The sequence below is a fragment of the Mya arenaria genome, chromosome 8 (genome assembly GCF_026914265.1).
Source record: "Mya arenaria isolate MELC-2E11 chromosome 8, ASM2691426v1".
Classification (NCBI taxonomy): domain Eukaryota; kingdom Metazoa; phylum Mollusca; class Bivalvia; order Myida; family Myidae; genus Mya; species Mya arenaria.
Genome location: NC_069129.1, coordinates 70,842,133 through 70,857,389, shown reverse-complemented (window position 1 = coordinate 70,857,389; position 15,257 = coordinate 70,842,133). Strand labels below are relative to the sequence as shown.

Below are 15,257 nucleotides of genomic sequence, written 5' to 3'. Positions count from 1 at the left end.
ATATGGCAGACGAAAAATCCTTTTGCCTTCAGAAGTTTTAAAAGATTTTAAAGGCAATCCATAGTAAAACTAGATCTACGTGAATCAGTATGTCGCCTGTCGGGAGCGCCCATCATTGTCACGCCAATCATTGTTGAAGCACATTTGACAGTAATAATCTTTCATATTAATTCAGGACCTTTTTTAATGGAATAAATTGTCCAATCCGCTTGTTTATCAAAACCAAGTGAGATATCATACTCAAAAGTAACCATTGTCATTCACTCAATATTTGATTAGAATTGTCTGAGCTTAAGTATGAGAAGACAGTCAATTTGAATTTTGTCAATTTTGAACATTTAAGGGTAAGTAATGTGATATATCTGTTGAAAAAACTTGTTCAAGATGTTATGCCCTTCAACATCGTATTCCACTGTAGTAAAGAATAGATAACAAATGCTCAAGTAAGACAGCAGTCAAAAAAGGAAATTTGGTAAAATTTCGACAATTCAAGGACCATAAGTCCAGAGTCAATTTTGAAATTTGGCTGTTGAATAAACTGACAGTCAATACATTATTCCCATTTTACCTATTGTTGGTAAAGATTGAATAGGAAATGCTAAAGTTAGAGAGTGAACATATTGAAATCGGAAAAAAATACATTACAGGCCCAAAACAAAAAAGTTAATAATCTGATCTGACTATTCAACAAACTGTTGATCTTAAATTGTAACCAAGTTAGGTAGACCTTGGATAAGGAATATAGAATTGAATTTTGTCAATTCAAAGACCATGTTACATAACAAATTTTGAATGGTTTATTATAAGGTCTGTTAATTTGCCTTAATGGAAACCCACGCCTTAATAAGCTCCACTGCTCTAAGTTCCTGGCAACTCGCTGTCTTCTTGAATGTGAACTATGAGTGTCTCCCTTCCCAGAACGGAAATGTCAGTTTATTCCATGACCTCATGTCTCCAGGTTTCTCTCTCCACTCTGTGCAATCCAAAGGGAAATGTTTGTTTCTGGTTCCCCTCATTTCTCACAAGTATAGTCTGCTCCTATGGGTCTCGGGATGCCATGGGTGCATCTGTCTGTGGAGACACAAACTCCAGTCGGCTCTCATCTTTGCTCTTCACTCTCATTAGGCACCATTCTGTCACTTTAACACTACAATTATCCAGAAACAGACTTTTAAAATGCTTTCTGCTTTGCTAGTGCATCTGTTCGGTGAAATTTTAAACCTTTAAACTGTCCTTTCAATATCCAAAATATTGATATTCATCATGTTTAACATTCAACATTTCAATTCTGTTAACACGTCCAAGCATTAGTTACAATTCCCAGACATAAAGACTATCATCATAGAAAATATGGCTAAAATTGACGTTAGGCTTCATCTGAAAGTATAATAACTTGGGTAATGAATTTCTCATGAATCAGTTCAAATAGCCATTTGCATTGATCAGCAACAAATCATAGAAGATATGACCGACTTTGTATATATAATCCTTATATGTAAAGTTGATTTGCAAAAATGAATAAAAAAGAAGTGTATCGATTATATATCACTGAATCTTTCGAGTGACATAAAAGAATATATCATGATGCATTTATCTGTAATAAGTTTGACATAATACCAGCCTTCGACCCATTATGGCGGATAATAAAACATATTTCAATAAAAATTTGTTAAATAATGCATAAGCTAACCAAATGGATATACACCCCTCAAAGGTTTCATTGACAAAATGACATCCTTTATGTAGACCTTTTCTCTTTCTATAAACCAAAACAATCACACATCTAATTTACCAGCTTATACAGAGAGTAAAGCCCTGTAAAGGTGTATACAATGGCATTTTGAATTCCATTATTAAACATTAATGCAGAGCAGCTACACTCATTAATGTACATGTAGACAGGCTTGCATATATAAGAAAGGCTGCTGTTAACCCTTTTGCATGTTGACGCATTTGACTGATATTGCCCATTACGGCATGTTAATGCATTTGGCCGATTATATGACAACTGAATGTATAAGCGTTTTACCCCATTTCAAATGGTTCATTTTTACAATTCAATTTTTTAAATTTGTTTTTGTGAACTTCATCTAGTAGTAAAGTACAGCATTATGGGTATTGATTTTGTTTCAAAATTAACTGATTAAAATATGAACATGATTATTTACACAGCCAATCACAGGTGTAGTTTTCCACTGTGACATAAATACCATAATGCTGGAAATCTCATTTTAAACATAGCACAGACAACAGCGAAACCTTACATTTCTAACCTAATGCAGACAACAGGTAAACTTTATGTTTTAAACTTAACACAGAAAACAAGGAAACCTTACGTTTTAAACTTTGCACACAGAAAACAAGGAAACCTTATGTTTTAAACTTAGCACACAGACAACAAGGAAATCTTACGTTTTAAACTTAGCACGGAAAACAAGGAAATCTTACGTTTTAAACTTAGCACACAGACAACAAGAAAAGCTTACGTTTTAAAATAAGCACACACACAACAAAGAACCCTTAAGTTTTGAACTTAGCACTGACAACAAGGAAGCCTTACGTTTTAAACATAGCACACAGACAACAAGGAAGCCTTACGTTTTAAACATAGCACACAGACAACAAGGAAGCCTTACGTTTTAAACATAGCACACAGACAACAAGGAAGCCTTACGTTTTAAACAAAGCACACAGACAACAAGGAAGCCTTACGTTTTGAACATAGCACACAGACAACAAGGAAGCCTTACGTTTTAAACATAGCACACAGACAACAAGGAAGCCTTACGTTTTAAACATAACACACAGACAACAAGGAAGCCTTACGTTTTAAAAATAGCACACAGACAACAAGAAAGGCTTATGTTTAAAACTTAGCACACAGACAACAAGGAACCCTTACGTTTTAAACTTAGCAAAAGGACAACAAGAAAACCTTATGTTTAACTTAGCACAGGCAACAAGGAAGCCTTACATTTTAAACTTAGCACAGACAACAAGGAAGCCTTACATTTTAACATCGCACAGAAAACAAGGAACCCTTATGTTTTAAACTTAGCACACAGACAACAAGAAAGGCTTATGTTTTAAACTTAGCACACAGACAACAGTGAAGCCTTACGTTTTAACGTCGCACAGACAACAAGGAACCCTTATGTTTTAAACTTAGCACACAGACAACAAGAAAGGCTTACGTTTTAAACTAAGCACACAGACAACAAGGAACCCTTACTTTTTAAACTTAGCGCAGACAACAAGGAAACCTAATGTTTTAAACTTGGCACACAGACAACAGTGAAGCCTTTATTTAAACCAATTGTGAAGCAACAAGACCATAAAAAATCAGTTAAGCAACATTTTTTTATTATTTTTAAAACTAAAAAAAGAAATGCCTTTTGAAATCCCTTTTGTTTAAAATCTTTTCTACACAAATTCTCAGCCTTGTTGCAGCAAAAACAAGAACACGTCTAAAATAATAAAATTCAAATACTTTCAGCTGACTTGTTAACATTGAAAAATGTGCAAAAACAGACACATTTATCTTTTTCATGCTAAAAGTACATGGAAAAACAAAAGAATTATGCTGCGCAATTCTCGTTAAGAGAAAGTTCTGTGAGATATGGTTTAATTATTTAATATCTAATGAAAACAATGTTAAAAACAGTTCCATGGCACACTTGGCGAGGTACTGAAAAAATGTACCGGTAGTTATAGATTAACAAACTTGTATGAAAGAAATTGGCAAAAATATGTGATCGCGTTGATTAATAAATGGCTTTATGATCAATCAACTATGACGGCCTCGAATATTTGAATCAGTGCTTCATGCAATACAGCTATAAGCAATGAGACTGTCCCAATTCCTTGTTACAACATTGCAGTCATTAATCAAACAGGCATCACTCTGGGTAAGCAGCATTGTCAGACAACTGCCAAGGGGGGGTGTTATCTAATAAACATTCACATACAAGGAAACAATCCTCTTTTTTGGAAAAAAACAATATTTTTATGGTTTGACACATAAAAGCATTTATCTAATAGTTTATATAAATGGCAGTTATGACAGTTTGCACAAAACAATTTTGCCAACATTAACAATTACTGTTTGGTGCACACAATCCTCTAAAAGGGTGACAGACACATTGCATACAAATGGCTACATTTGAATTGCAAAACAAAGTACAGAGCAATAATAGAAAAAGTATGAAGGACGAAGGCAATTTGAAAAAAGCTATGCAAGCCATATCTATATTTCTTGGTTGGCCAAGGGGCATAACTCAAAACCTTTTGTAGGTCTCCAAGGTACAATCGACATGTGAATTTTGAATGCCTGGAGATGCCAAATTATTATGTATCGATCAAAAGGGGTGTATGAGTAAAACAATAATATGTCAAAATATTATTAAAAAATATTGGAAACAAGGCCCAAAAAAGAAAATTTTGGGTTTAACTGACAAATGTACAAAAAGGCGCCGATTCTACCATTTTAATTGTCTACTGGTAAAGCAAATAAACAAGAGGGTCAAGATGGTCTTATATCACCCAAGCGATTGTACAAAGGGATCTGAATTTATTGATCAGACAACATACTTGACGCCTCCGTTCTGTACACTACAGGTGAAACTATAATACGTCCCATTTTTTAATTGGGCTTATAAAACATGAAAAATATGTACGGCATAAGTGTGTACCAAATCTTATGGCCAATACCAAATTGTTCCCACAAAGATCAAGTCCCTAAGAAAACCATCGTTGATGATGGCAATGACCACATCAGAATTATGAGCAAACATGTTTCATCTGCAAAGACAAGCTGAAATAAACACTAAAGGAACATAGAAGAGAGTTAACTGACAATTGTACAGGCTGGATCAGAGATTTTGTTATGATTTGAAAGATTACTTGGGTAAGAAAACTCCATTCCCAAGGGTTTCAAACATTATGAATAACTTAAGATTCATTTATTTATTACATTTATCACACATTTATTCTTATATCGTCAGTATTTCAAGAGTCACTGGGGTTTTATGTTGCCAACGCGCATTGAAAGATGTCAGTAGTAAAAGACTGCAGACTGTTTTATTGCATTCAATTCGTTGTCCACAATATAACTGATATAATAAATCTGCAGCCACACGTTTGCAAATTGATATAACTTGTGTTTTGCAAATTGATGCAATTTGCTGAAGTATAAACATTCCAAAGAAAACTTGATCCACATAAAAAAATTATGAATACTTGGAACATGTCCAATGGCCACTCATTGTAGTCTGCTGAATGTGCCTGTGAAAAGAAATAAATTACAAAATAACTGGTTAATATCTTTTTATTCCTTGTCAATGTAAAATTAGCAACAAAGACTTTGAAAGAGCAAGTTTTCAAACAAAAATTGTCAGTCACAGGCAAATTTCTATTGGACTGACAAAATATCGGAAGCTGCTCCATCCAAATGGACTAAATTGATCAATATAAATTGTGATAACGTTTAAAAGATTCAAAATATTCTCATACTTCTTTCTGCATTATACAGATAGATAAATTTAGAAAGTTCATATAATGGATAATGTGCCGTTAGAAAAGTTTTTATGGGTGATATTTTGCTTTCAAATAGTTAATATTCATTTTTTGGTTATATTTATTTTCAAAGTCACCTGTTTAACTTACAATATAACTAATCTATTTAAAATCACTTAATAATAAAAATTACATAAACATGTGCAGATTTTTATTTCCTTTCCAAACATGCAATCTTAATTGGGTCTTAAAACAGTAATAAAGAATTTATCAGTGTTTATACAACACAATGGTCATATACTGCCAGATGGCTAATCAGTTATTCAAAAATGCCACGATATTGAAAGTATCATATCTAACTGGGCCTCAGACTGAAATGATATTTTATATTCAGTGTACCACTTGATAAAGAAAAAGATATTTATGAGACAGCATCTGTTGAAAATATGCAAAGAATACAAGATGTTTTAAGCAGTCTTCAAATTTTATCATTTTCTTAAAAAAATATGAAACTGGCTTGGAAAAGCAAAAAAATGTATATTTTTCAGGCTCCATCAATGAGATAAACTGTTAATTTTAGAAACTGTCTCAAAAACATTATTTCATTTTGATTGATGACAAAGCAGATTCACTACATTTACATATTCTTCAATCCGTTATTTTTTTGTATGAAGAACATGCTGCATCCTTATATCAGCAGACTGTTCTCATAATGAGTTTCAAAGAGTATCAGTCCGAGATAAACAACTTACAAGTTGGCAAATATGGTGAATTAACAGTTGTATTTGAGGACAGACTGCCAATTATCTTGTCTGATCTTGGATGATTGAACATCATGATTAAGGTCAATGTATAACAACAGATGAACTCTCTGCCTGGTCTTACAACAGTGGCACAACAAACACAGTGATGAGACCACGAGAATATCACTGTCAACAAAGTATGGGTGAGCCGAATGCCGACATTTGGCCTTAGCTTTCATTTGGACAAGACACGTAACATCATCATCTATGCCACAACTGTGACCTTGGAACAAAATGCCTAGTGTTACTGAAACATGTTTATTCAGAAACGAATACCTAGAAAAAAATTAAGATATGGCATAAGTCAGTTTTGCATGCACAAACGTGCATGTGATAAAACATGTTGTTAAGATGATTCTTGAAGAAGAAAGCAACATTTTGACTAACAGGTTTACTTAATCAGCCAATACAAGCAGATAAACCATACAGCATACATGCCATATTTTCTGGAGACCATTCAGGGGGATTTGTTCAAAAGGCTGAAAATTCAGGGGGATTTTGGTTGTATTCAGGGGGATTTTTTTAGCAGGTCTAAGTTGGCGAAATTTTAAAGATTTTTTAGACGCAAGTACGAAAAAATGTATTCACATATAGTTTGCTTTGAAAACCTCTTAACTTTTTCATTATACAGAATTATTTTATGTCATGATTTATCATATTCTTATGATACACTGTCAGGTCATACTGTAATGCACTTGCAGAACAAAATATGTCATTGGAAAAATATGTTTTTGAGACAATTAAATTAAATTTACTTTCCTCCAAAGTCTTTTAAAAAATTGTGCTTAATTCTATCAGCTTGATTACTTTCAGACAATAAGAGAATAGAGTTAATATTATTAATTTCATCCTTCCAAAATAGTAATATTTCTTTGCCTTTGATAATTACTACAAATTAATTGATCACTTGTTGTAAAAGTTTCCTTTTGGCATTTCACCCTTGAGGAGTTGTTTCTTTACATTCAGTTTCACTCACATACTGTGGTTTCACTTACTTTGTCATTATTGCCTGATGTAAAATTTCTAAAAAAAAAAAAAAAAATTTTTTTTATAAATTCCGGGTGATTAAAAAAAAAAAAATTTTTTTTTTTTTTTAGAAATTTTACATCAGGCAATAATGATGGATCAAAATTCCGGGGGATTTTTCAAAATAAAATAGATATAGCATCTATGATACAGCAAGTACACTACTTCTAAAGTGTAACTTTTCAAGTCGAAAGTAAACAGCTGAAATTGTTTTGTTATGTTTGTTTGTAATACATCTCAGAAAATAGCTGGTAGCTCGAGTTTCATGTTATCATTTACCCAACTAAACATAAAGATCCTTGTATCTTGTATTGCACAAATGTGCATAAACATAACAAGAGCAATATGGGTAAAGAGCATCTGTTGACATTAGTTGAATTTTTTTGGATTGGTTGAAATAAGTTGAATGTTTTTGCATCAGTTGAATGTTTTTGCATCTGTTGAAATTAGTTGAGTGTTTGCGCACCAGTTGAAATAAGTTGAATGTTTGTGTTTCTGTTGAAATTAGTTGAATGTTTGTGTTTCTGTTGAGATAAGTTGAAAGTTTGTGTTTCTGTTGAAATTAGTTGAATGGTTGTGCATCTGTTGAAATTAGTTGAATGTTTTTGCATCGGTTGACATTAGTTGAATGTTTTTGCATCTGTTGAAATTAGTTGAATGTTTGTGTTTCTGTTGAAATTAGTTGAATGTTTTTGCATCTGTTGAAATTAGTTGAATGTTTTTGCATCTGTTGAAATTAGTTGAATGTTTTTGCATCTGTTGAAATTAGTTGAATGTTTTTGCATCTGTTGAAATTAGTTGAATGTTTGTGCATCTGTTGAAATTAGTTGAATGTTTTTGCATCTGTTGAAATTAGTTGAATGTTTTTGCATCTGTTGAAATTAGTTGAATGTTTTTGCATCTGTTGAAATTAGTTGAATGTTTTTGCATCTGTTGAAATTAGTTGAATGTTTGTGCATCTGTTGAAATTAGTTGAATGTTTGTGCATCTGTTGAAATTAGTTGAATGTTTGTGCATCTGTTGAAATTAGTTGAATGTTTTTGCATCTGTTGAAATTAGTTGAATGTTTTTGCATCGGTTGACATTAGTTGAATGTTTTTGCATCTGTTGAAATTAGTTGAATGTTTGTGCATCTGTTGAAATTAGTTGAATGTTTGTGCATCTGTTGAAATAAGTTGAATGTTTGTGTTTCTGTTGAAATTAGTTGAATGTTTGTGCATCTGTTGAAATTAGTTGAATGTTTTTGCATCTGTTGAAATTAGTTGAATGTTTTTGCATCTGTTGAAATTAGTTGAATGTTTTTGCATCTGTTGAAATTAGTTGAATGTTTTTGCATCTGTTGAAATTAGTTGAATGTTTTTGCATCTGTTGAAATTAGTTGAATGTTTTTGCATCTGTTGAAATTAGTTGAATGTTTGTGCATCTGTTGAAATTAGTTGAATGTTTGTGCATCTGTTGAAATTAGTTGAATGTTTTTGCATCTGTTGAAATTAGTTGAATGTTTTTGCATCTGTTGAAATTAGTTGAATGTTTTTGCATCTGTTGAAATTAGTTGAATGTTTGTGCATCTGTTGAAATTAGTTGAATGTTTGTGCATCTGTTGAAATTAGTTGAATGTTTTGCATCTGTTGAAATTAGTTGAATGTTTGTGCATCTGTTGAAATTAGTTGAATGTTTGTGCATCTGTTGAAATTAGTTCAATGTTTGTGCATCTGTTGAAATTAGTTGAATGTTTTTGCATCTGTTGAAATTAGTTGAATGTTTTTGCATCTGTTGAAATTAGTTGAATGTTTTTGCATCGGTTGACATTAGTTGAATGTTTTTGCATCTGTTGAAATTAGTTGAATGTTTGTGCATCTGTTGAAATTAGTTGAATGTTTGTGCATCTGTTGAAATTAGTTGAATGTTTGTGTTTCTGTTGAAATTAGTTGAATGTTTGAAATAGTATGTCCTGACGTATTGAAACATTAAATGTATTTAACATAGAACACTCAATACTTGCAGTCACAAATTTTCAACTTAACTAAAATGATCTACTTATTTCGTCCTTTGATTCCAGAGAGAAATCAGAACCAGCGCCATTCCAGTTATGAGAGCATCAAAATTTTAGAATGAGTTTTTGGTTGACGCTTTTTTTCTCCCTGTTGAGACACATGACATGTCAGAAATCATCGATACTCTTCACCATATATGATACATTATCCATCTCCTGTCGCCACAAACAATATTTAATTCCAATTCTCATTCCCGAGCGGGACAGAAGTAATATATTAACCATATTACATGTACTTGATATACAGTAACTGTTTGTTCCTGGCACCATCTTGCCAGGTTAGATTATTAGAAAACTCATAAGATGGCTTCTGACAAAATTTACTTGCTGGAAAGAACCATTTCTCATCCCATTCATTTCTCCCTGCCTTTCTGGGCGGGTATCTGATCTAAGCTATATTATTGGCTTCTTGAAAAGAAAACCATTAGTTTGATCCCCATTACGATATCTGTTTTCCTAAGATTTACTTAACAGGAGTTGATTTTATTTCTTACCAGCTCAGACAAACATTTTATGGAAATTCAGGCTCGATATCAGTCAGAAAGCAGTATATAAGAATTTGAGAAGAATGAATTAAGCAGTCTGTAATTTTTGACCAGTTTTGGTTGGAATCATAAAAAATATTTATTTTTTTGCTTATTTCCATATAAAGGTAACGCCAATAATTGCTTTGATTGTTGATTCAGTATCAGTTGTGTGGCAGGACCATAATGGATGTCTGTTTTACTTAGCAGCTATCTTAGTCTTAAGGGATACTGCCTCTCAACGGGCCAATTTGGTTGACCAGATAAAAGAGAGCACTCATGGCCCTTTAATTTTGACAGAAGACCCTTATATCAACGACTAATGATATTACCCTCTTTAGTAGAATAGTTGACCAATTAAAAGGAAAAATTTACTTTTCCTTATTCACTATTCATATTATTTACAATTCTTACCTCAGGGTCCAAGAAGACATAGCACTCAGCCCTTTTTCAAACCCTTCCTGCACGGAGCTCTTGAATGACTTGGGCATATGTAATGGATCACTCCTGGGACATCAGACTTGTCGAGCCCATACCCTATATAATACCCCATCTAGTAGAACAATTCCTATTTACAATTCTTACCTCAGGGTCCAGGAAGACATGGCACTCAGCCCTTTCTCCATCCCTTCCTGCGCGGCCTATCTCCTGCACGTAGCTCTCGAATGACTTTGGCATATTGTAATGGATCACTCCTCGGACATCAGACTTGTCGAGCCCCATACCGAACGCCACAGTGGCAACTACAACGCGAAGTTTCCCGCCCATGAAAGAATTTTGTACACGTTTCCTGGCAGCAGCAGTGAGCCCAGCGTGGTAGCTCTCTGCACTCCACTCAAGTGTGGGACGCTGACGTCGTCTTCCTTTGTCAATTAGCTTCTCTGTAGGTACGCCTGTGTTCATACATGTCCTGATTATTGTGGCAACTTTGTCCGTCTGGTCACGACGTGTACAATAAATGATGATGGAATCCAAGGTGCCAAATCTTTCACCCTTTAACAACCCCGTCAAAGCCTGTAATTTATAAATCATGCTTATTCTTTTCAAGCTCACTTTGGAACAATTGAGTGACCTTTGGCACAATCGAGTCATTTACACACATTCATACAACTATGAAAGGGCCAATTAAACAGCTCATGTTTATATTTGAGCAAAAAGACAAATGTTTTGCCATTGAGAATTTAAAATAACAACGGCTATCATAAGACAGCACTGACAATCATACATCGCTTGTTTGTAAGATATATAATTGATGACTGCTTGATGGCCCTGAAAACCCGAAATTGCCATAAACATTTGACTGGAAGCTAATGCCAGGGCGAGTAGAAAAGCTCTCCTTATTCTTGGGAAAGTCAAGCTTAAAGATGAATTTGTGGATCCATCCCCAGCAAAGCGTTATTTCATGGTTTCTCTAAAAGAGGACCATTACTGGATTATATCATGGAAATGGAATAGAGCAAGATTCAAATCATTTAATAGCTGTTTTCACAATCACAAGATCAAATCCTTAAACAGGGGAAAGAATGAATGAATGTTTGCTTTATTCTCACATTTAAGGTTCTAATAGAAAAAAGACTTAAACATGATTCATGTCGATTATAGCTGTCTTCACAATAAAGCTCAAACATAATACAGCCATTGTTCAAAAACTGCTGTTTGCAGTGGCATGATTGTTTTAAGTGTCAACAAAAAACTTTATATATACATATTTTATGACCAATGTAGTACAGCCCTTTTTTATGGCAAATTTGGGGCCAATATTTGTCTCTGTATAAGGTCATTACAAGATATTTGCATTTACTTGTTAAACCGTTTGTGTTCCTAAAACAGATTAAGTGCATTACATTCACGCAGCATTCAACTGTGTCAATTTTCGCCTGATTATCAGAATTCTTACTCATCAGCATAAATTATTATAAAATATGTGTGAGCCAAACATTTGTCTAATTTCTTTTGCTTTCGTCTCAATTAGACATGAAATTGGCACATTTTCTTTGTGAAAAAATAAATAAATAAATAATAATACACTGTCTAATCATTTTCGCTTTCGGCTGAATTCGGTATTAGGCTATTGGCATTAAAAATATTTATAATTTGAATTTTACAAAATCATAATTTGCACTTGAGTTATTTCATATGTAGTAATAATGGCAACACGAATTAACTATCGCCATTATTTTCCTTTAATCTATATATGTATTGTTTAATCATAAGTACTTGTACATACATGTAAATATATTTATTTATAGACATTGGAATTATATTATCATTGTCTTATAAATCACATGTTATTAAGTCATACAACTATGCTCCATGTATATATGTACATACTCGATCACACTTATAAATATGTCTATGTATTATGTAATGCCATGTTCAATATCTTCTTCAAAGGAGGAAATAAAGAATTATCTATCTATCTATTGTCCAACTATGAAAACAGGTAAAGATCAGGTGGGCACCATGTTAAGTTTCAAACAATCGATAATCTAGCTCCCATGATGGTAACATGATTTCTGTAAATTCCCTAATTTTGCAATATACAAGTTAAATTTCCCCTGTCAAAAGGCCCCGCCATACTTCCCCAAATTTGGGGAAAAAAGGCTGTAGTATACTACAAATATTTTTGCAAACAGTGTTCTCAACCAATCGGCCTCTTCCTAACAACACTATTTGAAGGATGGCTTTATAAACTGATTTTTGTTATTTAAAACAAACCTGATCTCTGTCAGGATCACAGGACACTGAGAGGACAAGGTTAGAGGGAATGGGTGAGCCTCTAACAGTTGCCCGGGCAAAGTCGCTGATCCCAAGGTGACGACTAACGTCACATGCTGTAGACATGGTGGCCGTCGCTGTTAGACCAAGGAAACATCGAACTCCAAGGCGATCCTTTAACACCTGTGAGGGGGAAATTACCATTGTTTTACTTCAGAACAAATATGAACTAATTTTCAAGTAAAAGGCATTTCAGGTTCAAGCAAAAGTCAGGGCCAAGCAAATATACAAGTCTCCACTTAATTAATTTTTCCATTAAAAAGGGAATGGATAATAATCACATAGCTTAGAAGCTTGGAATAAGGGACTTCTTTATGAACCTTTGAAGCTGTAAATCTGAAACAGGAGGAGACCTTGCATGCTGTCCTCAAGCTGAACCCTAACAAATTACACATGATTATATGATTTTGTGATTAGTTGCAGCTCCTCAGTGATACTTAACCCTTGGTGACCATTTAAAGCGCTTTATTCTGGCAATCTTAGCAGGGTTATTCCAGGAATATCAGCATGTTTATTGGAAGAGTTAGAATAGGACATCGAACCTATTGTTACCTATATGACAGGAATACCAGACAAATGGCCATACACAGATGCCATACTTTAATATACTTGATGTAAAATTAAACATAAGAAAATAAAACACAAGCATTGAATATTTAAGGAAAAAAATGCTATCGGTCTAATACAAATGGGATTACATAATAATGCAGCAACGGTTGAAGGCTTCTTAATTGATTGTGACCTTGACATGACAGGTGTGCCATTTACCCATCACTTTCAAACAGGGCTTCCATTAAAGGCAATTTGGAAGTATATTTCTCCCTAATACTGGGCTACAACTTTTGAAATTGAGTACAAAAACTTTCATAAATTAGGAAAAATTTGATGCTCAAAATATCAAAACCTGGTAATGCAGGCCACATTGTCGATAAATCTTTAAGAAAAATAAATTATCTGAACACAATATTGTGGAGTTGGCAATTTATAGTCACAAATTATTAAAGATTAAGCTAATAGTTAGAGAATAGGGGAAAACATTCAACTTTCCAAGAGTTTGGGAGTCTAAAATCTGCATTCTTGAATGATGACAAGGATTATTTATATTTCCAGTTTTAAATTCTTAATGGAAGCTCTTCCAGAAAAGCAGCATCTTTCTCCATCAAAATGAACCAAGATGGTATATAATGCCTTTTAGCAGTAATAGGATCAATCAGTTGGCACCTTCAGAGAACAGATACTTGCAGCTATATATTAACAGGAATGGTAATGGGAAAAGTAGAGGATGGGTAAACACCTAAATAAATATGTCTGCAACTTTTCTGCGTTACAAATGTCCAAAAATGCAAGAGGTTTAACTAAAACTTCCTGATATATTGTTAATTTAAGTTTTGGACTAGGTGACTTGTCTGGTGCATTAAGACGTCAGGGTGTCTTCTCCAAAGCGATATTTGATGGAGGTGAAAAACAGCCTCAATATTGTGCAAATTTTATTCTATTAGACTTATCTTTTACTTTTAAATTACAATATCAGATAATTGTCAGTTAAATGCGACTGTTTTACCTCTGGCACTGTAGATAACAATTTAAGTCTACACAGGGAGTACACATGTTAATCAGAAGATTTTGAAGTCTTGATTCTCTACCTCGGGGTAGATACAAATAGAACTAGATGAGGCTGTAAACTTCTTACCACAAGATCAATATCCTGAACTGGAGCTTTAAATGATACATCAATATGAGTACATGTGATTTTGAAATTTGCAGTTTTATTACCTATGACTTAAAATAAACTGATTTGTTTTCTTTTGAAGTTTCAATTTGTGCACCAATTGCATGACAAAATATTGTAAGATTACAAATTTCAATTGAATACTAAGTGTGTGCTAGTAATAAAACTGAAATTAAAACTATTTATAAACAATTCAAACAAGAGCTGTTATGGAGACAGTGGGATGGAGTTTAATGTTGCTTTGAAGTTTAAGGAAAGCAAAGTTTGGTAAACATGCTTGGATCACTGTAAAATTAGATTACGTGCAAAACCTTAACCAGAATATCTAAGTTGAATAATAAAGGGCCATTTTTTGCATCTTATGCAAAATAGTTATCTAAATTGGTTATCTAAGTAAGTTGGATGGTTGGGTGCCCTTGTATAAAGGCAGTAATACTGAACCCAGAGTTATGGTTCTTGTGTTATGCACTTCTCCTAGATGAGAGCTTTTTGTCTTTGAAGTTTAAAGTCAATACCTCAAAGACTTATCAAGTTAAACTTTAGACAAAATTTATTATGAAAATTAACAAAGGGCAATAAAACTGAACCCACAGTTATGGTTTCTATGTATCGCAATTCTCCTAAATGAGATTTATCTGTATATGAAGTTTGAAATCAATACCTGAAAGACTTTTCAAGTTATACTTCTATGAACTACTTTTATGAAAATTATCAAAGGGAAACTACACCCCACCAAGAGTGTGTTGCACTTCAAGAGATCTATTTGTATAAGATGTTTGAAGTCAAAACCTCAAGTAATGATCCTGACCAAAAATATGTATTAGAATTTA

At 33.4% G+C, this 15,257-nt stretch overlaps 1 protein-coding gene across 3 annotated transcripts in view; it reads right to left on the bottom strand.

Moving 5' to 3' along the window:
• The window catches only part of LOC128243148 (ATP-dependent DNA helicase Q4-like), a 208,304-nt gene that overhangs the window by 161,574 nt on the left and 31,473 nt on the right, over nt 1-15,257 (bottom strand). For all 3 annotated transcript variants that reach the window (XM_052960715.1, XM_052960717.1, XM_052960716.1), the window contains exons 16-17: nt 12,639-12,821; nt 10,506-10,934 (exon numbers count right to left, since the gene is read on the bottom strand). In XM_052960715.1, the coding sequence (XP_052816675.1) occupies nt 10,506-10,934; nt 12,639-12,821 (612 nt within the window). The remainder of the gene's footprint in view (nt 1-10,505; nt 10,935-12,638; nt 12,822-15,257) is intronic.